The 25,357-nt window shown below is 42.8% G+C and overlaps 1 protein-coding gene across 1 annotated transcript in view; it reads right to left on the reverse strand.

Moving 5' to 3' along the window:
• Positions 1-25,357, reverse strand: part of LOC126461082 (protein spinster) — a 335,019-nt gene that overhangs the window by 18,548 nt on the left and 291,114 nt on the right. The window contains exons 2-4 of the mRNA XM_050095968.1: positions 3,642-3,838; positions 3,196-3,347; positions 2,695-2,898 (exon numbers count right to left, since the gene is read on the reverse strand). Coding sequence (XP_049951925.1) covers positions 2,695-2,898; positions 3,196-3,347; positions 3,642-3,838 — 553 coding nt within the window. The remainder of the gene's footprint in view (positions 1-2,694; positions 2,899-3,195; positions 3,348-3,641; positions 3,839-25,357) is intronic.

Here is a 25,357-nt window from a genome sequence, read left to right on the forward strand (position 1 = left end):
AGTCGAGGGGCATGAAAGGGAAGCAGTGGTTGGGAAGGGAGTGAGACAGGGTTGTAGCCTCTCCCCGATGTTATTCAATCTGTATATTGAGCAAGCAGTAAAGGAAACAAAAGAAAATTTGGAGGAGGAATTAAAATCCATGGAGAATAAATAAAAACTTTGAGGTTTGCCAATGACATTGTAATTCTGTCAGAGATAGCAAAGTACTTGGAAGAGCAGTTGAATGGAATGGACAGTGTCTTGAAAGGAGGATATAAGATGAACAACAACAAAAGCAAAATGAGGATAATGGAATGTAGTCAATTTAACTCGGGTGATGCTGAGGGAATTAGATTAGGAAATGAGACACTTAAAGTAGTAAAGGAGTTTTGCTATTTGGGGAGCAAAATAACTGATGTAGGTCGAAGTAGAGATGATACAAAATGTAGACTGGCAATGGCAAGGAAAGCATTTCTGAAGAAGAGAAATTTGTTAAGATCGAGTATAGATTTAAGTGGCAGGAAGTCGTTTCTGAAAGTATTTGTATGGAGTGTAGCCACGTATGGAAGTAAAACATGGACGATAAGTAGTTTGGACAAGAAGAAAATAGAAGCTTTACAGAAGAATGCTGAAGATTAGATGGATAGATCACATACCTAATGAGGAGGTATTGAATAGAATTAGGGAGAAGAGAAATTTGGAGCACAACTTGACTAGAAGAAGGGACCGGTTGGTAGGACATGTCCTGAGGCATCAAGGGATCGGCAATTTAGTATTGGAGGGCAGCGTGGAGGGTAAAAATCATAGAGGGAGACCAAGAGATGAATACACTAAGCAGATTCACAAGGATGTAGGTGGCAGTAGGTACTGGGAGATGAAGAAGCTTGCACAGGATAGAGTAACATGGAGAGCTGCATCAAACCAATCTCTGGACTGAAGACCATATCAACAACAACATTTGTGCCTTCAGTGAGCATAGCCACATTATCTACATAAATTTAATTCTGACCTTATTCTGTGGTTTAGATTGATGCCTACAGATTTTTTTAAAAAAAAACCTAAGCTGATGTCACCTTACACTGAAGCAGATACACTCAATCTTCAAAATAAACAATTTACATGTCAGTAAACCTATAGAGTGGCTGAAAGTTTGTTACAATTAAATAAAAAATATAAACTGGTGACAGTAGAACCATTCTGATACATGCCGCATTTTCGTCATTTTGAGAAAACTAGGGAAACATGTTTCTATTTGTTTTAACAAAATAGGTCTTTTTTGTGGTTTAGTCTTTAATGAAATAAATTTGACAAAAAACTGTTATTGTAATTTGTTATTGGAAGATACAAGAAGTTTCGTTTCTGCATTAAACAAATCACTTGGAACACTTTGGCACAAACAAACAAATTACAGTTGCATCATCACATCGAGACACTGAGGATCTAAGGGAGGTAACCAAATTTAATCATTTCTAAATCCAGAGAGTAGCATGTTTTCATCATTATGGGCCTAATCATCCCTTCCTCTTCTGTGTACATGTAGAATTGATAGGTAGAATGGATGATAAACTGGTGGAACAAATTAAAGAATTTTTTTATGTCTTTCATTTTTTTAATGTGGTAGTGGCTTTGCTGCCATAGCCTGCGAAGGTACGTAATTCTGGAGGCTTAACAGAAATTCCTGGAAATGTGTTTCATTACTTTTCTGTAGTGTCATCATTGTATTGCATAAGGCTTGAGCCATTTAAAAATTTAATTTTTCACATTTGAGATTTCTTTGCACCCTCACCCAAAACAGTTTGGTAGTAGTCTTTGTAGTGATCTCATAGATTTTCAAAATGCAGAAACTTGTCAGTTGAGTGTCTAACTATGAAAGGTTTATGCTTCCAGTAGTCATGCAGGAGGTCGATACATGACTGAGGTGTGAAGGTGTCTGTCCTCTTCTTTTGTTCTCGACTTATGAAAGAAAACTTTGTGTCATTCAGTAAGTACGTATGCCCACTCATAAGGTAAAGCATAATATTATCTTCAAGACAGAACAATTTGTTGACCAGAAACAGTAAGAAATGCAACCTGTTCCACTTACGCACAGCAAAGAGTACAGTGCACAAAAATAATTGTCAAAACCAAAGAGAATATAAACACTGTCAAAACTGGAAAAATAACAGACATTAGACAGTTTACTTTGAAAAAAACTTCTTTTGTTACCACTTCAAAAATTATACCACAGTGATTTGTATGAAATATGTAGACAATCATTGTTACAAAAACTAAGCACCTATTTTGACTTTACACTATAATATTTTGCACTGGATCACTTCAGCTTTTGCACTTAATTGGAGCCATAACTTGTAGCCATAATGATCCAAGTTTGGTTTCTCACATGGATCGCTATGACAGGATGTATTTTTCAAAGCAGCATCAATTCTGAAGTTAGAGATTGAGATGTTCTTACAGAATGCATCCATGCAAAAAGCTCTAATAAAAAAAAAAGTCACTTGGATCAGTATGGTTCTACTGTCCCCAACTGTCCTCTAGTTGGCAAAACAGTTTTAGCCACATAAACATGACAACATGAAATATTAACTGAACATACATACACATCTTAAGTGTATCAGTATTGTATAATTTTTAATGTGTGGCTGATTATAATTGAAATCAAAATGTTCAGAATGAAGTAATTGGCTAGTGTAATGACATGCTGCAGCTCATGCTTACTTATTGCCAAGAGCATGAATATCTTGCAGCCAAGAAGTTCGTCCGATATCCGATCTCCCTTCACTCTCGCCTCTCATTGGATCTTCCATTGCCAAGAGTATGAGAATTACGGCAATAGCACCCATTATAGGGGTTACTCTCAAACCCCACTGCCACACACCAGTGGCACGCGCAGTCTCTGAGCCAATGATGTAGCCCAGGCCACTGGAAGAAACAAACTTTCATAAATATTGTGTGTGCTGAAACATAATTATAATTCCTACATTTCTTTCCACTGTTAGTACAGATTAACCACAGCTATTTACATTCAACTTCAGATTCTTAGAAATAAAACAAATATGCCTACATACATAATGAGTCTTTTGCTCACAAATAATGAAACTGTAGTTACATACTAGTTAATTATATTTTTAAAATGAGATGTCAACCAGCGTATTTCAGATGTCCATATCCCATTCAGATTTTTTATTGTTATAGAAATAAAACTGTATATATTCTCACCTGCCAACTGGGATTGCAAAATAAAACAGAGCTAGCATTTTTGATCTAGTGTCCTTAACAAAGAGATCACTAATAATAGTTGGAGCTATAGTTGAGTAACTTGCTTCGCCAATCCCAACAAGGGCACGGAATGTCAGGAACATATGGTAACTCTGAAAGTGGAAAAGCAGTTCACAGATGAGAACAGACACTATCAGTCACACCAAGCTATTTTAAGAAGTAGAATGTCTAACAAAACCTGTTCATAGTGTTCACATCATTAATAGGAATGAAACTCTGAATACAACAGAATATATAATGCTTAAAGTAGCATCGGTATTTTTTCTAGTCTGCAACAAAACAATTAATGTTGAAATCTAAACACAACTACTAATGTCCACTGTAGCAAGGGTGCGAGACATTGCTAGAAATGTATTTCACAAAAATAATAGTGCAAACTTTCTTACATTTGCAAAGGAACCAGCAAGAGTGGTGCCACTCCACAGAAGGACACCCAGTGCCATCAGTAGTTTGCGATTGTACCTATCACCGAGGTAGCCGAAGACTGGTGCAAACACCATGTAACTGAGAACAAAGGCAGTCTGCAATAGGCCACCTTTGTCATCACCAATGTTGTAGTGTGTTTGAATCTGTTGTAAGATACCTGTAAAGTAGAAAGAAGAACAGTTCTAGATTACAGTTTTTCACATACTTTTAACCACTGAAACAATTTCACATAAAATCTTATTAATATAAACATATGTTCAACTGCGTTTGTGGATTCTGATTTTACAAATAACTTGTGGCTCTGAGCACTATGGGACTGAAAAAAAAATGGTTCAAATGGCTCTGAGCACTATGGGACTCAACTGCTGTGGTCATAAGTCCCCTAGAACTTAGAACTACTTAAACCTAACTAACCTAAGGACAGCACACAACACCCAGCCATCACGAGGCAGAGAAAATCCCTGACCCCGCCGGGAATCGAACCCGGGAACCCGGGCGTGGGAAGCGAGAACGCTACCGCACGACCACGAGATGCGGGCATATGGGACTGAACATCGGAGCCTTAGAACTACTTAAATCCAATGAACCTAAGGACATCAAACACATCCATGCCCAAAGCGGGATTCGAACCTGCGACCGCAGCAGCAGCGCCTAGAACCGCTCTGCCACAATGGCTGGCACAAATAATTTGTCTCTGGGCCTACATTTTTGTACCTTATATCACCTGCTAACAGATGGAAAATTTAATTAAATCTTTCTCCAAGTATTTTATATACAGAATGAAGAAATTTGTATGCATTCAATACTTCCACGTTTCTTTAATTCTTTTTATAATCATCATGAAGTGAGAACCATGTCCCTCATCACATTATTGGAATTTCCAATAAAGCAACATTTTTTCTGAAGAATTTATACAAATATGTCCTCTATTTTCCCACTTTAGCTACTGACATTTCTTTTCCTCTGCACAGCATTTTACAATCTGATGGGCTGCTGGCAGTGCACGCATTATGGATAGATCTACATCTGATTTGGGAAGTGTTGTGAAAGGAACAACAGTTCCACTCACGGAATCCTCTTGATATAGATAATAAGGATTCAGACTAAATAGCTGACACCTCCGAAATGTTGGTTACAGGGTTCTAATCCTGCTCTTATTTACTATCTATATGAACCAGATGCATCTCACTTAAAACTATACAGTCTCCAATGAAACAAACTAAAAAGCTGTGTATCCGATTTTATTAATGGAAACAGTAGATTTTGTTCACGGAAACAGTAATGGTACCATTTATGTACCTAAGGCAAATTTAATTGAGAAAATTATTTAATAATGAAACAGAACTGCTGACCAGTATTTGCCTTCACCAGGTAGAACATGCAATACTGCCAAAACACAGATATAAAAGCAAAAATGAGAGACTTCCTTGCTTTCAGAACTAATAGTTCCTTACCCACAGAGCAGAGAGGGGTAGATTGAGGAAGGTTACAAGGAAGCAAAGGTCACTCAAGACTCTAAGGTCAGAGAAGCCCCACACCTATAGTGAGGACAAGCTGGGCCCACTATCATTCTGGGATTTGAGTCACCTGTCCTTTACTCTAACCTTCCCTGACCCACTGCTCCCCAGGGACTTAAATATTAGTTCTGGAAATTAGGCAGTCCATCAATTTTAGTTTCATGTGGGTGTATTGACAGTACTATACGTTTTCCCTTCTGAGGGTAAGTATTGTAACCACTTTTCATTCTTTATTACAACAGTTCTAGGATATTCAATGGTATAGCTTAAATTTCTGGCTCATGAGAAATCATTTATGGTGGACCTGGAATTCTTCCACACATTCTCTGAATGGACACCATTAAGATTACTCATTTTCACAAACAATGATTGAAAAATAACAACATTTATCTTCCCAGTAGTCTGATGATGTTAGTCATCAATTTCTATCTTCAGTTAATCTTTCCCCATTTTTTACCTTTTTCCTCTGCTTAATCACGAACATATTCCTTCAGAATGACATTTCAAATGCCAACAACTACTTCTTGTTCTCCAGATATCCTATGATCTATGTTTCACCTGTATACAGTACAGTGTGTAAACTTTCTCAATGCCATATTGATATTTGGTACCACGATTCCTTATAACAACATAAGTAGGCTTACTAGGACACAGTAATTAACAGTTATGTGAACTTTATTAAGAAGCATCATATGGGTTTTACGAAACAAGGTGTTGTCATAGTATGACAAAAACCTGAAGCAGCCTATGTCATTGTCTTTAAGTATGCAGTTCAACATGCAGGCAGGCTAAAACATTTGCATCTTCAGAAAAAAATGGAGAAAAATTGGAATTTATTTGGGCAGAAAACCATTTTAGATTAATTAGTGCCACCCTTGAAAGTGAACAAACGAGTAACCAATTTTGCTGTTTCTATTCCTCAATGTTATTTTACAGCACAATATGATGTTTTAACTCATCCTTTTAACTCATCCCTGTGGAATGTTTAACTGCTTTAAGATAGTGCTTTAGTCTGTCCTGATGAGCTTGTGGTGCAGTATTGTCAATGGCATGTATTCGGTTTGTGTTTCTTGGATAAGGAAATACTTTTCCTTGTAATCATACAAAAACTGGGGTTTATCTGCTTCTGCTTACTTAAAATCTACAGGACTCTAACGGGTAACAGTTACGAAGCGTGGAGGCCTATATGTGACATGATTTTTTAATTTGTCACACTACTGACAGGAATTTCAAATCTCACAGCTAGTAGAATATGTTGCAAATCTGACATTTACAGGGACTCCCAGTTTCCTTTTTTTAATTTCCATAAATGATTTGCAGATGCAAAGAGAACATTAACGTAGACTATGACACAAAGATAACGTAAGCACCTTCTCTCAGTCAGTGGTGTCCAGACATTCATTTAATTCAGAAACTATAACGTCATACAACTCATCCAAATTTAAAGAATACGGTTATGTGTTTAACAACCCCCCCCCTTCCACTCTCGTTACCGATCCCCTCCCCTCCCCCCCCCCCCCCCCCCCCAACAACAATTCTCGTTACCAATCATATCACTCTCCGAGAGGAAATAGGTATTAACTTCATTACTTTTCATTATAGCTGTCTTCCATTTATAAAAACATTAGTTTAACTGCTATAAATGTCAGACAACTTTCAAAAATGTTTGATTGCTATTTGAGACATGAATGAAAAAAATGTACATTGTGGTTGAGACATCTAGCAATGATGTGTTTACAACAATTTTCAAGTCGTCAGAGGTTACACGCAGCGAGCTATTTTACATTTGTCACTTTGGATAGTAAGGATAATGTTTAAATTATGTGTCTTTAGGTCTGCTGACCAGTTCGTGTTTTTGACAGAATTTAGAGTGACATGGAACTTCTGTACGTACGTAGGTACTGTAATTAAAAAACTTATTGTGCCTCACTATTATTACAGTCCGATTCACGAACGATCGCGCAGGTCGATTTACAGAAGGGGATTGCATTGTTGCCGGTTCCAAGCGAGAGTTGGGGAACTCCCATACGCGTTTCTTCTGTAGAATTTGTTGCTTATCACCACCATGAGCGGTGACCACTCGCACCAATGAAATAAAATTGCACTACGTAACTCGCTATCATCATGTTTAATGCTCGCATTGTGCACATTTACATGAGAGCGGTCAGAATCGTGCTGGACGCTCACTGACTGTCGGCAAATGCGTGACGTAGATGCACAGAACAAGCTTAAAGACGCCCGCCGTCGTTCGTGACAATGGTTGTGGTGAAATACAATTTTTAATAAAGAGGACACTGTTTCCCGTAACACTGAACCGCAGCTGGGTCACTAGTGACCCATTCCTTAATTCTTTCATTGCTCATTATTTTGTATTATTGGCTACACTGTTAAATTTCTCTGACTTTGTATCAAACACATTAATTAACCATCACACTTAATTTTACTTTTTATGATAAGACCTTCAAAGAGAAAAATCTAGATTCACTTAGAACCATGGGCGGGTCAATTCAGACTCCACTGCTGCAGCCCCTTTAGTCATCTCTGTTGTGTCTAGACAAGACAGCCTAGACACAATGAGAGGAAGCCGAAAGGCACGCGCTTAAACTCACGCAGGCTGGCGTGAGGTCTGAAACAGGATACGTAATGAATGCTATAAAGAAAAGTACGTAGCTTGTGGAATACTTAACTTTAATCCATAATTGTAGAACATCGCTCTTGATGATACATGCTTCATATAATAAATATCAAGTGAATACGGCGCCTTGCTAGGTCGTAGCAAATGTAGCTGAAGGCTATGCTAACTATCATCTCGGCAAATGAGAGCGTATTTGTCAGTGAACCATTGCTATGAACGTCGGCTGGACAACTGGGCGAGTGCTAGTAAGTCTCTCTAGACCTGCCGTGTGGCGGCGCTCGGTCTGCAATCACTGTCAGTGGCGACACGCGGGTCCGACGTATACTACCGGACCGCGGCCGATTTAAAGGCTACCACCTAGCAAGTGTGGTGTCTGGCGGTGACACCACAATCTCATATACCTTCAAGTTTATTTTTAGATTGTGTTTGCTCAACAATCTCAAATCTCACTTTCACCGGACTACCTGATGACGTTGGAGATTTCCAGCTGTGGAGAGGAGGGAGATCAGGTTGAGACGCGTCTGAATACATCATACAGCCACTGCTTAGTTCCATGAAATGCGATGTAAGGTGCGCATTCATGCATGCACATTTATTGTGGCTAAACGTCTAAGAACAGAAGAGGACACTGGCTCATGAGGATGAGCTGCTGGAGTTTTCATCTGAGGAAAATCTCCCACAACCTGCAGTTTCAGATTCTTCGCCAGAAGATGATGATGATGATACACCCACATGATTATTTAGTGAATACTGATGAAGGGGGCATGCATACTTATATCTTTATTTTAAAACTGTTTGTCGATGTGCCACATACACACACACTTTTTAAGTGCAAAAATTATATTTATACGTTGGTACAACTTTACTTGGATAAGGGAAGAAATGCCACATTTGACAATTTTTTCCACCTCCTTGGCTGTCTGTGACACGTTGAAAGTAAATACTGCAAGTATTGTGGGCAGCAAACAATGACCTCCCGGGGGAATACCAGTCTTTCTAGTCGGGGCCAAGATGAGTTACGTAGCAGTGTTGTTGAAGAAGAAAGATAGGGCATTGACTGTTTATCAGGGAAAGAACAGCAAGAATGCTCTGATACTCTGCACTATGCATTGCATGCTTACATGAAAACTGAGACCAGTCTGGAAAAAAAGATAGTTACTTTTTACAGGTGCCATAAATATGGAATGGACATGCTTGACCAAATGGCTTCGAAAAAAAAATCAGTCAAAGCACAATCCACCCGTTCGCCTGTTCACACGTTTTACAACTTGGTGTATTCGCCTGGGATAAATGCCTGGTTCTTGTTTAATGCTCTGAACGAGAAAAAAATTCTGGACCTTTTTACTGCAGCTGGGAGAGGAGCTTTCTGGGTTGCTGGGGGGTACACAGCGATCAGGAAGACTAGTACCCGCATCACTCCCAAAGACACTCCTGAGAAACACGAAAAGCGAGCACGTTGCCTTGTGAAGACCGACTCCTCTGGAAACAAATCATTTGTAAAATGTCATATGTACGAAAACTGTCTGCAGTAAATGCACACCAAAAGACTATTAGTTGTGCTCGTTATCTGATGCTAGCCAGGAACAAAAAACAAATATGTTTAAGTTTTCTTAATAATAACTGATCATTTGAGAAAAGCTACTTTATTTTGATTGATTTAATAATAAAACATGCAACACTTCAAACAATAGATTCATTAGTAGTGACAATAAGCCACTGACGGAGGACAATAAAAGGGAATGATAGGATTCTAGGTATGACCAAATATCAGTAGCTGTAATGTTAATAACTAATTCCTTTTAACGGGCGATTTTTTTTTTATATTTCAACGATTGCGACGGATTGTTGGCGAAGGGGCAATTATTTAGCTACTTATTAATGTAACGACAATCTAGGGCTACCCTTATTCAGCTGTATACTCGACGATGTGAGGCACGTTGGATACTTAAGGTCTCGTGGCGTGTGTCACATGCCACGACATGTCCTTCAATTGTGTTGAGTAAGTGGCGGATTGATGTACCGAGTGAGAAGAAATATCTGAACTAAGATCTTTGGCTCGTACCGAGGAGTCTGGCAGTCTCTTGTTTACTGCTGAATAGTGCTGTTGACTTGTGTAAATATGTGACTGATAATAAAGCATTATTCATTTAAAGTGGTGTTCGGGATGTTTTTTCGCTCTATAACTCCCTCGCATCCACAAGCGTTTTAGTACACAATGGAGTGACAAGCGATATGCACATATACAGATGGGGGTAGTATAGCGTACAGAAGGTATGAAAGGGCAGTGTATTGACGGAGCTGTCATTTGTACTCGGGCAATTCACGTGAAAATGTTTGCAACGGTTTATAGCCGCACGAAATCAATTACCCGTTGCAGGGGACATCCCATTCCGGAAATTGTTAGGGAATTCAGTACTCCGATATCTACAGTGTCATGGGTGTGCCGAGAGTACCAGATTTCAGGCATTGCCTCTCACCACGAACGACGCAGTGGCCGACGCACGCCCTTCAAAAAATGGTCCAAATGGCTCTGAGCACTATGGGACTTAACTGCTGAGGTCATCAGTCCCCTAGAACTTAAAACTAGTTAAACCTCACTAACCTAAGGACATCACACACATGCATGCCCGAGGCAGTAATATCTCCTTGAACTTTAATATATTTCATTAATGTTCCTTCAATCTTGCACCAGATATTAAGTCTCTCATTTGCGTTGATTCTTCTCCTACTCCTAGTCTGAAGAAAGAAAGGCTTGTCTGTAGTAACCACACATGTTCCATAATTGCGGTCTGCTACTACTACAATTGCAAAGGTTCTGTAGGCGATAATGTCTCGGTCATAATATGATTCCAATCCTGCAAGTGGTTCTTCAGCTCCTCTAACTAGAGCCAAGGTCAGCCAAGAATTACCAGTAACAACTTCGTTAGTTGTACGTGAGAAATTAATTTTACAACCAACAAATGGTATTGGTCCTGATAGTACTTCTTGTTGTGCAACTTGGTTAGGAGTAAATCCAAAAGTATCTACTGTCTTGTACACAGTAACACGTAACGAGATAGATAAGGATGCTTTGCAACTTTATAATGAACAATAAAATTAAAAATAAAAGATAAAGGACCTAAAAATAAGGGATAGATAATCAGAGAATCAACAGAAAGCATCAAAATCAGAGAAAGAGAGCATCCAAGAGTGCCCCAGAGAGCATCCCAGAGTCACACAGAGAGCATCCCAGAGTGACACAGAGAGCGATCCGCTGGAAAATTAGTCTTATCAGGCCGCTATGTTGGATTTCTAGCGCGCTACTTCCTGCCGCGCCCAGTCAGTAGCTAGTTATCTGCAGGAAGTGTGACGTATGGTGCCACAACGGCCGGCGCACGCCCTTCACTTAACGACCGAGAGCAGCAGCGTTTGCGTAGAGTTGTCAGCGCTAACAGCCAAGCAACTCTGCGCGAAAGAACCGCAGAAACCAACGTGTCAGGTACGACGAACGTATCCGTTAAGGGCAGTGTGGCGAAATCTGGCGTTAATGGGCTATTGCGGAAGACGACAGACGCGAGTGCCTTTGCTAACAGCACAACATCGCCTCTCCTGGCTTTGAGACAATATCAGTTGGACCCTAGACGATTGGAAAACCGTGGCCTGGAAAGATGAGCTGATTTCATTTGGTAAGAGCAGATGGTAGGGTTCGGGTGTGGCGCAGACGCCATGAAGCCATGGACCTAAATTGTCAACAAGGCACTGTGCAATCTGGTGATGGCTCCATAATGATGTGGGCTGAGTTTACATGGATTGGACTGGGTCCTCTGGACGTTCGGCTACTTGGACACTATTTGATGGATGAAAATGTGCCATGTTATCGGGCCACAGTTGTTCGTGATTGCTCTGAAGAATATTCTGGACAATTCGAGCGAACAATTTGGCCACCCAGATCGCCCGGCATAAATCCCACAGGACTTTTATGGGACATAATCGAGACGTCATTTCGTGCACAAATCCACAGTGTTGCCACAAGTTCTGGAAATCAAGGAATTTCAGACATGCCAGAGAAATATGAAAAAAAACCGGAAAATTTTCGTTTTTGTCTCAGTAGATGAAATGGTTTGTTTACTGAGATGTCACGCATCGTCGCTGGCTGGGTGCCACTTCCCTACTCCCTCATTCTTCCTACTTCTGCCCTCCCTATCGGAACAATGGCTTCAGCTTGCAGTCAGTGCTGCCACCACTTCTTGCCGCTAGCGTAGCAGCTGCCAATGAGAGGCAGCGAGGCACGAGGAGTACGTTGTTTGGGTCTGACTGGAAGAGAATGTTGACGCAGAGGCCGGAGACGGCTGTCGTGTGTGTGTGTGTGTGTGTGTGTGTGTGTGGGCGCGCGCTCTCGTTTTCTGACAAAGGATATGGCCAAAAATTAAGCTGCGAGAGTGTGGCTGTCTTTTCTACGTGCCGGCCGTGGTGACCGAACGGTTCTAGGCGCTACACTCTGGAACCGCGTGGCCGCTACGGTCGCAGGTTCGAATCCTGCCTCGGGCATTGACCTGTGTGATGTCCTTAGGTTAGTTAGGTTTAAGTAGTTCTAAGTTCTAGGAGACTGATGATCTCAGAAGTTAAGTCCCACAGTGCTCATAGCCATTTGAACCATTTTTGAACCTTTTCTACGTGCGTGTCTGCGGCTCAGCGATCATCTTTAGGGTGAGTTGCCACCTGTCCTAAATAGTACTGACTCTCAGAGTATTTGTGCAAGTTATCTGTGGCACGGATTGATCACCGCGGTCTCTTTTCATCAACATGGTGTCTGTGACACGTGAATAGCTGACCACACGAGTGGACTTCCACGACGGGCCAAAACCGCAGGCCATTTCTGCGGGTATCTCTAATGGATCGGGAAGCCCATCGCCTCCCGCTAATGTCCAAAGCTTGCCCGTTGGATCCAGTCCCACCGTACTGCCCGGAGGCCGGGTCTTTTCGGGTGCGGCATAATGAGCCGGATTTCCGTGGTTTATCCATGGACAGAGGAACATGGTGCACGCCGGAGAGCTAGAGGCCACGGGCGATGGATTTTAGGAATTGCAGCTGTCTCATCGCAAGTACAAAGGCATTTTATTTATTGTAGTAAATTTTGGCACCTCGAAAGTAGTTTATATATTAGAAAATATGGACGATAAGAAGAAGAAAATTGTGGCAATCGCTGGCGGTTAGTACGCTATGCACCCATATATTTCTCGAAAGAAAAATCAAACTATACCTGTGGAATAATAGGCATAACACAGTGGGTAATAACCGATAATAACGAACATAGTTTAACCAACATTTTATTGGTGGTCACCTACAGTGTTGGTTTACACAACTCTTCCCCGCCTTATACACTTCTTTCAAGACAGCTGAGGTTCTTTCTGAAATCAGTGAAGGTGTTTTGAAACTGTCTTACGACTCGAAATGGCTACTTTTGTCACCAAATGTGTTTCGTGTTGTTGAAATAAAGTGACAACAGTGGTCTTCATGAAACACATATACCATTTTGCTTGCTTTCTTCATCTAAAAATAGTTCATTACAAAAGATGTTGACGTTAGTACTTAAGATTTTTTGCTCACACAGGGAAGAAATACAGAAGTCCTTACGTTTTTTGTCTTTACTGACCCGTGAGATCACAAAATTTATCAGGGAAAAATGCAAAAACCTGTCTGGAAATCAGGAAATTTGACTTGGGGAAACTCGTGGCAACTCCGGTCCTGCACCGGCAACACATTCGCAATTATGGACAGCTACAGAGACAGGCAATACTGACCCTACGACTTATCTTAGAAGATAGATTAAGGAAAGGCAAACCTACGTTTCTAGCATTTGTAGACTTAGAGAAAGCTTTTGACAATGTTGACTGGAATACTCTCTTTCAAATTCTTAAGGTGGCAGGGGTAATATACAGGGAGCGAAAAGCTATTTACAATCTGTACAGAAACCAGATGGCAGTCATAAGAGTCGAGGGGTATGAAAGGGAAGCAGTGGCTGGGAAGGGAGTGAGACAGGGTTGTAACCTCTCCCTGATGTTATTCAATCTGTATATTGAGCAAGCAGTGAAGAAAACAAAAGAAAAATTCGGAGTAGGTATTGAAATCCATGGAGAAGAAATAAAAACGTTGAGGTTCACCGATGACATTGTAATTCTGTCAGAGACAGCAAAGGACTTGGAAGACCAGTTGAACGGAATGGACAGTGTCTTGAAAGGAGGCTATAAGATGAACGTCAACAAAAGCAAAACGAGGATAATGGAATGTAGTAAATTAGGAAATGAGACGCTTAAAGTAGTGAATGAGTTTTGCTATTTGGAGAGCAAAATAACTGATGATGGTCGAAGTAGAGAGGATATGACACGTCGACAGGCAATGGCAAGGAAAGCATCTCTGAAGAAGAGAAATTTGTTAACATCGAGTATAGATTTAAGTGTCAGGAAGTCATTTCTGAAAGTATTTGTATGGAGTGGAGCCATGTGTGGAAGTGAGACATGGACGATAAATAGTTTGCACAAGAAGAGAATAGAAGCTTTGGAAATGTGCTGCTACAGAAGAATGCTGAAAATTAGATGGGTAGATCACGTAACTAATGAGGAGATGTTGAATAGAATTGGGGAGAAGGGGAGTTTGTGGTACAACTTGACTAGAAGGAGGGATCGGTTGGTAGGAAATGTTCTGAGGCATCAAGGGATCACCAATTTAGTATTGGAGGGCAGCGTAGAGGGTAAAAATAGTAGAGGGAGACCAAGAGATGAATATACTAAGCAGATTGAGAAGGAAGTACGTTGCAGTAGGTACTGGGAGATGAAGAAGCTTGCACAGGACAGAGTAGCATGGAGAGCTGCATCAAACCAGTCTCAGGACTGAAGGCCACAACAACACAGAGACAGGACGGCTCAGTATTTCCGGAGGGGACTTGCAGTGACAGGTTGAATCCACGCCACGTCGCGCTGCTGCACTACGCCCGCTAAAGAGGAGGTCTAGAACGGTATTGGGACGTATTCCGTGACCTCAGTGTAGATGCGAGTAAGCAGTGTGGAGTTCTGCGTAGCACACTGGCCGCGGGTAGCGAGAGCTGTGGCGCCCCGCCGCCCACCGGCCGCCGGTGGCGGGCAGCGACTGTACCCGGCTACCTGCTCGCGTCTGACTGACGCTGTGCAGCTGACTGCCGGCCCAGGAATGTGGAGCGTGCGGCCGGCGCCAGCAGGCGCTCCGCAACAGCCGCAAGTCACCCCCCCCCCCCCCCCCTACCCCCAGTCGCACCATCGTCGCACGATTTCCTCTCTTTCTCTCTCTCTTTTAAGTTGAATTTGATGAGTTAGGCTTTCGCGGAACTAAACAAAATACAATGTTTGCACCAACTTGGCGCGCTCCTCTTGCGAGTTACTAAACCGCGGAGCCTGCCATGTTTTATAATCCACGTCACTGTGGTACAGTGATCGACAAACTTTTGGGGTTGTGGCGCGGCACCTGAGGCCGCAACTGTACCGACCTTATTATTAACTGATGGCCTACATAAATTTGCACGTTACGGGTCCCCAGTAGACCAGCTACAGTTAGGACTGTCGGCTGCTCGTCCCCCAAATACTGGTATCTGAAAACCAGCGCCATTCGGAACACTTTTTCCCGGCTGTTCTCTATTTTAGTCCGCTACCGCCTTCAGCGGCTCCAACGTTGTGGCACCGTAATTTCCCGACCAAGTGTTGTTCTGTTGCCTTCTGTCAGCGAATGGGTAATTCATTAATAACAATAACTATACTTGTATTTAAATGCATTATAAAATACACCGAAGCGCCAAAGAAACTGGTAAAGGCATGCGTATTCAAATACAGAGATATGTAAACACACAGAATACGGCGCAGCGGTCGGAAACGCCTACATAAGACAACACGTGTCTGGCGCAGCTCTTAGATCGGTTACTGATCACCTGAATCCATTCATGTCCATTGTGCGTTCCGAGGGACTTGGGCAATTCAAGCTGGGCAATGCGACACCACACACGTCCAGAATTGCTACAGAGTGGCTCCGGGAACACTCTTCCGAGTTTAAATACTTCCACTGGCCACCAAACTTCCCACACATGAACATTATTGGGCATATCTGGGATGCCTTGCGACGTGCTGTTCAGAAGAGGTCTCCACCCCTTGTACTCTTACGGATTTATGGACAGCCGTCCAGGATTCATGGTGTCAGTTCCCTCCGGCACTACTTCAGACATTAGTCGAGTCCATGCCACGTCGTATTGCGGCACTTCTGCGTGCTCGCGGGGGCCCTACACGATATTTGGCAGATGTACCAATGTACTAATATTTCACTTTTTAAAGTTATGGAGCTAGCTGCCATGCCGAAACATTTCTCTGTAATGAGTTTCTCACCATGTTGTTCTAAAAACAGCATTTTTTTTTTTGGGGGGGGGGGGGGGGGGAGAAAAGTCAAAGTCTTACAATACACATCGTTTGACCTCTATAACGTGAATACGACAGTCTATCTGAAGGTTAGGATTTTAAATCCTACAAATGTACCACGGATACAAAAAACAGTTATACACAGTGTTCCGAAATTCCCGTTACAGTCTTCTAGAAGTTGTAAAGGAGAGTGAGTACATAACATTTTGTATAGGAACCCATGTCCGGAAACGTCATCCAACGACGCTACACAGCTTCAAAGTTATAGCCGCTGGCGCCAATAATATATATATATTATACTCAGGGTAGTTTGGTGATGATGTCAGTCGTGAGAGGCAATGCCCCAAATTTGGTTTTCTCGGCACACTCTTGAAACTGTAGATCTCGGAATACTGAATACCCTAACGAATTCCGAAACGGAATGTCTCAATCGTCTAGCTCCCCCTGCCATTCCTGGTTCAGAGTCTGTCCGTCCCCGTCCCCGTCGTGCGGCCATAATCACGCCGGAAACCTCTTCACGTGAACCGCCTCAGTACAAATGACAGCTGCGCCAAAGCATTGCCCTTTTATACCTTGTGTACGAAATACTACCGCCATATGTACATGTGCGTGTCGTCGTGTCACGAGTTCTGTCATCTGATTGTATTTCACCTCGATTTGTAGTCGGTACGTGCATCCTTTGCCCTTTATATTGGGTAATGATGTCTCTCGTGAACTTTTTCAATCCGCCGTCGTAATAGTAGTTCTTGTTCTACCCTTGCGACAGTTATACAGCGTTTACCTGCTGCGGAGACAGTCTGTCCCCGAAAGGCGTGACGGCCAAGGCCGAGGCTGAGCAAAATTCAGCGCTATGAATAGCAACCAGGCGACTGCGCCTCTTCCGGGCTTTCATTCAAGTCGTCCTGGCGCCGCACACAACGGGCCGCTTACGTCTAGCCGCCACACCCTTCTACTGACCGCTGGTCGTAACTGGCTGCGGGAACCCGAGCCGTCTGCACGTGGCGTGCTGTCCACGCCGCGACAGCTTCCTTCGGTGCACACCGAGCGAGGCGTGGCTCAGTGGTTAGCACACTGGACTCGCACTCGGGAGGACAGCTGTTGAAAGCCGCGTCTGGCCATGCCGATTAAGATTTCCTGTGATTTTTCTAAATCGCTTCAGGCAAATGCCGGGACGGTTCCTTTGAAACAGTACGGCGGCGTTTCTTCCCCATCGTCCCCTAATCCGAGCTTGTGCTCAGTCTCTAATGACCTCGTTGTCGACAGGACGTTAAACACTGATCTCCTCCTGCTGTGCACAGGACGAGTGCCAAGCGCGCTACCATTTCATTTCGAATCCTGATCAGTCCAATAATTCCAATGAAACGTTCTTCCAAGAAGTTAGTTTCATGTTCCATGAATCATTTTCCACGATAAATCGTACTGGTGTGGAACGAGTCATAATATATTCACACCACAATTTACTTTGTAAGTATAGCTACAACCCGAACAATTAAAAGATTTCTTTTTCAAAAAGAAAAATATATATGCAGATGTGAGTTAGTAACTCCTATCCACTATCTTTCACACATTACAATAATAGAAATTATTCTGCGCAACAGAAAGAGTTGTAGCAGAAAAACTTTTACAAATTGTTTTCAAATTTTTTAAAATAATTATAAAACAATCTAGAAGAGAAGGCACGTTTATTAAGAGTTGTCCGGTTCGGATCATCAGATGATATCTTTCAGACTTTCAACAATGTAAATGGACAATGCCTGCGCATGGAGCAAGAACCGCTGAATGACGATAATCAACTGCTCAATGACTATCGTCATTCGGCGGTTCCCGCTCCATGCACCGCCACTTTCCATCAATATGGTTGAAGTTCTGAACATAATCACGTGATGATCGAAACCGGTCACCATTTAATAAACGTGCCTTGCGATCTAGACTGTTTTATAATTAATTGAGAAATTACATTGTGATCGCTGACTTTCTCCAGATTTTACTTTGCTGTCTGTCAGACCTTTTTTATCAATAGGTAAGGTACCTAATTTAGTTGCAGCATTGTGCACCCGTTTTTGAGCTAAAGACAACCTTTAAGTGGAATAATGAATGTAATTTTTCCTGCTGGTGTTGTAATTATGTACATCATTGTTCGGATTATTCCCAACAAACTTGACGACGGAATACAATGTCGAGCAATAGTCAAAATGCCCGACTCCGTAAACGGATGCCTACAAGATTGTGTAGCTGTTGTGCTGAGTCACGTGCTTCTCGGAAATCAAGAAATACTGCATCTACATGACTGCCTCGATCCAGAGCTTTCAGTATGTCACGTGAGAAACGTTTGAGTTGGCTTTTACATGGTAGATGGCACTGAGGAGATTAATCTGTTGAAGATAGCTCATTATCTTTGAACTCAGAATTTGTTCTAAGATTCTACAGCAAATCGATGTCAAGGAAATTGGATCTGTGGATCACTTCTACTAGTAGACGGGTATAACTTATGTTTCTTTCAACTACTGGACACGGGTTTTTCTTTTTCAGGGAGATCTACGACAGATTATAGTTACAAGAGAAGGTAACTCAGCCGCAAATTTAATCTACAACTTGATAAGGATTCCATCGGGCCCTGTAGCTCGATTCCATCGGGCCCTGTAGCTCTGTTCAATTTTAACCGTTTCAGCTGTTTCTCAACACTACTGGCACTAATACTGATTTCACACAGATTTTCAGTGGTGCGAGGATTAAATTGGGGCAGTTCTCTTGGGTTTTCCTTTGTAAAGGAACATCTGAAAACAGAATTAAGCATTGCAGCTTGATAGGTGTCATTTGAGTATTAATCGATTGTACAATAATGTCATATCTTTGCTCTCGAGCTGTTACATGTGAGCGAGCAGCGATGTTGTAAGCTGTATCACAGGTCTAGGTCATAGAGTAAATATTTACTCTAGAGTAGGTATTTACTCTATGGTCTCGGTGTGCGCGTAGGCGAAGTAGCAGGTAGTGATTACCTGTGTTTCAGTGAGGAAGCAGTTTTAATTTTTTGTCTCACATGTAAATTCTCAATTTATCGATGTGTTTAATTAAGATGATTATATAATGGTAACTGATCTGAGAAGAAGGAAATATAATGGAATCATTAATTTACGTAAAGTGGAATTGTAAGGTAATTTTTTTCAAGTCACACTTTTATTATTGCAGCGCCATTTTTCACCTACCTTTATCTTGCAATTTTTAACTGATTATGGTTTTTCTTTTTCATAAGTATAAAAGGAACCAAGTGTGTTCCGAAAACACTTCAATTTGCATCTAACAAAGAACTCACTGCACCTCACGAGTGTGTCTGTGTAGATACAGTAATTTGTAGCTTTAGAATACCGGCGCGCAGTACTGCAACGCGTTATTCAGATTTGCGCAGGACAGAGGTAAGGACTAGATATTTTGATTTTTTTTTATTCAATCAGGCCCAACTTATTCAGAGACAGTTAGATTTTTGTGTGTTGTGTATCAGATTTAGTGCTGCGGTCTGCGATCAGTTTTGCAAACCTAATTACCGTAGTTTTTATGCCGAAGTTCATTATTCACGCAGTTTATACTGTTTAAAATTCCTGCAGTCAGATTATTCACTTTAACAGTATTAAAGGCTTGCTTTCTCATGTCAGTTTTCTATTACGATTGTCTGCACGGCTCTTATTATTCAATACAGAGTACGCCAATCATATATGTATAATTTAAAGAGAACTTTCAAGCTTTTGTTTTGCTACCCTCAGATTCAATTCGTACCTTCTATAAGCCTTCCAACATTTCGCTACAGTTTTCTGGCGTTGATTTTTCGCTATGAACAACACTACCACCTGTCAACCTCTTGGAGCGTCTCCCACTCTGTCTATCAGGTAAACACCAATATACTCGTAGAACTTTGATGATGTACGCAGGAAGCTGTTTCATAGCGAAATGAGTTGTGCTAGCTAAGGGCGACGTCCCGAGTTCTGTTCAAACCAGTTACAAAGCCATTTCGCAAACTCGTCTTACGTGAAGGCACAACGGAACGAAACTCCTGGAATGTCTCCTCGAACGTCTGTAGCCGTCGTTCCTTGAAGCAAAGGAAGAACTTATTCACGCGTTACAACTTCCGAGGCGGTCTTCTCCGTTCTTCTGGAAGTTGAGACAGGTATGACCTGATCCTTGTCCGTGAGTGCCCGACGTATCTACACGACTCAAATGTCTCTCCAGTGCCCGTAATGTATTCCAGAGGCCCGCCCTCAGATTGGGCGTGATTTATCTGCGCTAACCACGGCCCCTCCGTAATGGCTGTCGCCATTATCTGGTCCACACGCTGCTGCTACCCCAGCACACAAACAAGCTGGCCCCCGCGCCGATAGGCTTCACGGCTTTCAGGATTAACAACGTCGGTGGTGGCTGCCGCGCAACAGGGGGACAACGCCTTTCCTGGTGAGACGCGCCACATTCCGCCACTCGGGTTTAGCAGAATTGGTGGCGAGGTCAAATTAGGAACGACACTACACTTACATGCGTACATACATGGAATAGGCAAACAAATGTGAACACCGGTAGAAATGGGATGGTTGTGTTTGTCGGCCAGAAACGCAGGTGAGGCACATGTCGCGCTGGTGCAGTGCAGATTGTTTACACTTCGTTCTTGCATTCAGTCATATGGTCCGACGACTCAACGTTTTCGTTTTTTCCAACGTCGGGCAGGGTTTACGTCTGGATAACGCCAAAAGAAGCCTAGAATCCTGATTGCTTGATTCCAACGGAGGTGGAAGTGTGATGGTGTGGGCAACCATATCTGGTATTCTGCTGGCCCCATCATTACTCTCAAAGACCGTGTTACAACCAACGGTTATGTGAACATTTTAAGCGATCACATGCGCCCCTTGATTCAAATGTTGTTCCCAACAGTGATGCCATATTTCAGGACGATAATACACCAATTCACAAACCCAGGACAGTGCAATCGTGGTATGAGGAGCACGCAACTGAGCCGTTAGAGCCTTCCCTGGCCAGAACAGTCCCCGAGCTTGAACATTATCGAACCCTTGTGGGCGGTATTGGAGAACAGATTTCCGCCTCCCTCGCCACTACAGGAGTTAGAAGAGGTTCTGATCGAACAGTGGCATAACATTCTACTGGAAACTATAAAATTATTATATGTCAGTATTCCAAGAAGAATCACAGTTGTGTTACGGGCAAATGGTGTTGGGTTGTTTGGGGGAGGAGACCAGACAGCGAGGTCATCGGTCTCATCGGATTAGGGAAGGACGGGGAAGGAAGTCGGCCGTGCCCTTTCAAAGGAAACATCCCGGCATTGGCCTGGAGCGATTTAGGGAAATCATGGAAAACCTAAATCACGATGGCCGGACGCGCGAGGCAAATGGGAGTTCATCCCCTTATTAATAAGCCATTCCCAAATAAGTACAGGTGCTCACGTTATTTGCCTATCCTCTGTACTCCATAAACTGGTAAGATGAAGAAAGGCCACTTTAAAATCACACACATGTGTAGAGGCGTCTGGCCGGCCGAAGTGGCCGCGCGGTTCTGGCGCTGCAGTCTGGAACCGCGAGACCGCTACGGTCGCAGGTTCGAATCCTGCCTCGGGCATGGATGTGTGTGATGTCCTTAGGTTAGTTAGGTTTAACTAGTTCTAAGTTCTAGGGGACTAATGACCTCAGCAGTTGAGTCCCATAGTGCTCAGTGCCATTTGAACCATTTTTGTAGAGGCGTCTACTGTAAGTAATACCTGTCTTCGCTCGACCTGAAAGTAGCTGTGGAAATGCAAGTGGTAGGAGATACGTTAGTAACGGGGATCTCGCCGGTAACGAGACGAGTGATGCTGGCAGATTCTGATAAGAGGATTGCGAAGAGTTCGCAAGTCACCCAAGTACACTAGTGGACGGTGGTCTACGCAAAGACATCGTGTTTCACGATCTCACCTCTCTCACAGTGAACTGCTTAATTTCTTCATATTCGTATTGAGAGCGAGTTCTGTTTTATTGTCAAGCTTAGAACACACACAAGCGATAGTTGTACTCCAGCCAACTTGCAAGATTATGCAACTACTAAAAACAGTCTAAGGACCAGCTCTTTGACTGCTCCAAAGGGCTGAGCAGTGAATTTGTACTATATCACCCGAGTTCCACTTTCCAGCCAGATTAGAGCGTCAGTCGATATCTCGAGTAACGGTTTTCGACTTCTGGGAACTGTTCTACTCCCTATATTTACCGTCCTCACACACGAGTGGAAGTATCCTGAAAGAAATAGTGATCAAGGCCCCAGCAACAGAGCGGAGTGCATTCCATGTCCACAGAACAAAGAACAAGGTCGCTTAAGTTACTCATTGGACTACACTAGACCAGTCCTCGGAAATCTGACAAGAGATGGCCGTTAGCGCTCCAGATACACGACGCGGGAGTGGTAGTTGATACGGGACGTCACCACGCCGATTCGTGTCGGGCCGCAGATAACGCTATCCGTCTGGGCTGCCACCTATGATGCTCGCCCAACAACAAGCAAAGAATAGGTATAGAGAGATGCGCTTATCCTCTGTGTGGTATCAGGTATCGATACCACTCTCCTGGTGTACCACAGTTTGGCAACGGAATCGCAATTTTCTGTTGGACGCCGATAGTCGCCGTGCGGGAACCAGTAGCACGCCCGCAGGGCCGCGGCTCCAGCGGCTCCGTACCACGAGGACCCTCAGCGGCCACGATACAGGATGGCCAGCGGCGGCGACTCACCCCACTCGCACTCGGAGCCACTACGTTATGGGACGCCGTGCAAACGCCGTCTAGTCGCACTCCGCCACCGTCGTTGTTGCTGTTGTAATAGCCGAACTCTGTGTAGAAACACACCTTGTATCGAGTCTTTCTCCTCTTGGAAAATTACACGTAAAATAAAACTACTGTTCGCTGTGTTGCTTGTTCACAAATCATTTCTGCTCCTGTTCAGCTTTCCTATGAGAATAGTTGCTGCACCTTATCATTGTGTACCAGGTTGTACACAACACTTCGCTTTGTGCATAAACTCATACTAAAGAAGGCAAGACAAAAAAACGTATCGACACTTCTTAGTATTCTTTCCTAAGTCAAATCGCAGTATCCACAAGAAGCAATCAATGGCTGACCTCACGACCAACGAGAGAGAGAGAGAGAGCGAGAGAGAGAGAGAGAGAGAGAGAGAGAGAGAGAGAGAGAGAGAGAGGGTGGGGGGGGGGGGGGCGGACGTCGCACCTTATCTTGTTGCAAAACAGACATTTCTTGAAGAGTCCCAAATCCAGACACTTCACGACAATATACAGACTGAAGCGGTAAATGAAATTTCGTGCCAGGGCAGGGACTTAAACTTGGGCATCCCGCCCACTACGCAAATGCGCCCACCACTACGCCACCCTGGCACAGTGCCTTTACCCAGCTGCACGGACAGCCCTAGCACGCCTCCCTCCTCAAAGTAAATTCCCATTCACACGTCAGCCTACTTGTTATTCCCCCTGAACTTGAAACTGAGACTTGAGAAGATCTCTCGAAACATGACTTCGCAATCCCCACTCTACCCAAAAGCAAAAGCGATCATGTGTGGGCAGGTATCTAAGTCCCTTGAAGCAAAGGAGGTCCCGGCGGATGTTCGAGCCCTCCGTCGGGCATGGGTGTGTGTGTTTCTCCTTACGATAATTTAGGTTAAGTAGTGTGTAAGCTTAGGGACTTATGACCTTAGCAGTTAAGTCCCACAAGATTTCACACACATTTGAACATATTTGAAGCGAACACTTTTCCCCTGGAGGCACACCGCTAGAGGAGGGTACTCCAACGTACACATAACTATTAAGAGACTACTAAGAGAAGATGCAGAAGTAATGTGCATTAAATCATCAATTTTTTGAATGAGCTTCGTAATTTCGGAAATAAAAGCGCTAACGAGGATTAGTAATTAAAACGTTATTGGGAATCCACTTGGGCTTTCCGTGCCGATTGTTACGTATGGCAACTCTCCATAGGTCAGTCGATGGAAGTCGTGTGCCCTGGTGTAAGTGATACGATGAAGTGCGAGCAAGCAGTTGAGTAGTCGGGTAATTGGCATAAACAGAAAATGGTGAAGTAAAGATCTCCTTTCGTAATTAGTGATTTCTAGTCGTCTGCGATGGAGGAACGTACTGTGTACAAAGATGCCTTGAGAATAAACCAAGATTTCTCGAAGTGGGGTCCACGGTCCCCCTGGGGTCTCACGGGACCTAGCCCGGGGGTCCGCGACTGCTAAAAATTGAAATGTGTTGTAATAAAATGGAACTCACAGCTGTTATGCAAGAAGTTTTTTTTTCAGTTACTAAAACGAAAGCAATTAGAAATAATAACTACATTTCTAAATTTAAATGTTTTTCTACTTTTCTAAATTTATGCTCTGAAGCTGATCAACCGTTATATAGGACTACTTCAAGTGAGAGGAATTCGTTCTCTCTTACGCCACTGCTTCGAAAGCAGTTGTACGTTAACTGCGGACCACCTCGGATTCCCTGGATTTCATCTTCAAGTTGCGGGAAGCTCCTACCACTAACACCAGTCCCAGGAGTAAATGTTAGTCATTCCTCATTCTGGGATTTCTGAAACAACGATGAGAAACCCTTCCTAAAATATGTTCCTAGATCCACCACTACGAGTAACTCTTGACTCAAATTCATTGCGGTTAATGTAAAATTGTCTTGCAGATAGACCGCAACAGATAAATATGAATGCTGCTCTGATTTAATGAGTTTGTGAAAAGATTAAAAATATCAAAATGAGATACACACACAACATTGGTTCTTAACTGCTTCCTTTCCAGCAAAGGTAAGAACAATTCCGAAATAACAATATAGTTGAAGCAAAAATTTTCTGCTTCCTTCATTTTTCATGAATCATCTATTAAAAATAAAAAACAATAAAACTTGGGACTAGCGGTATTGTTAATCAACAAAGAGAAACTACATTCGATGTTGTTCTTTTTTCTTCCGTAGCAAGATCATGTGATTAGATAAGAAAAACACGGTCCAACTGCTCCTCACCTTTTCAAATTTATATCCCCTCTGTACGGTTTTAACCCACGGTGTTTTCGAAGCTAGATGCAGTAATAAGCTTTATCAA

Source organism: Schistocerca serialis, chromosome 1 (genome assembly GCF_023864345.2).
Source record: "Schistocerca serialis cubense isolate TAMUIC-IGC-003099 chromosome 1, iqSchSeri2.2, whole genome shotgun sequence".
Lineage (NCBI taxonomy): Eukaryota > Metazoa > Arthropoda > Insecta > Orthoptera > Acrididae > Schistocerca > Schistocerca serialis.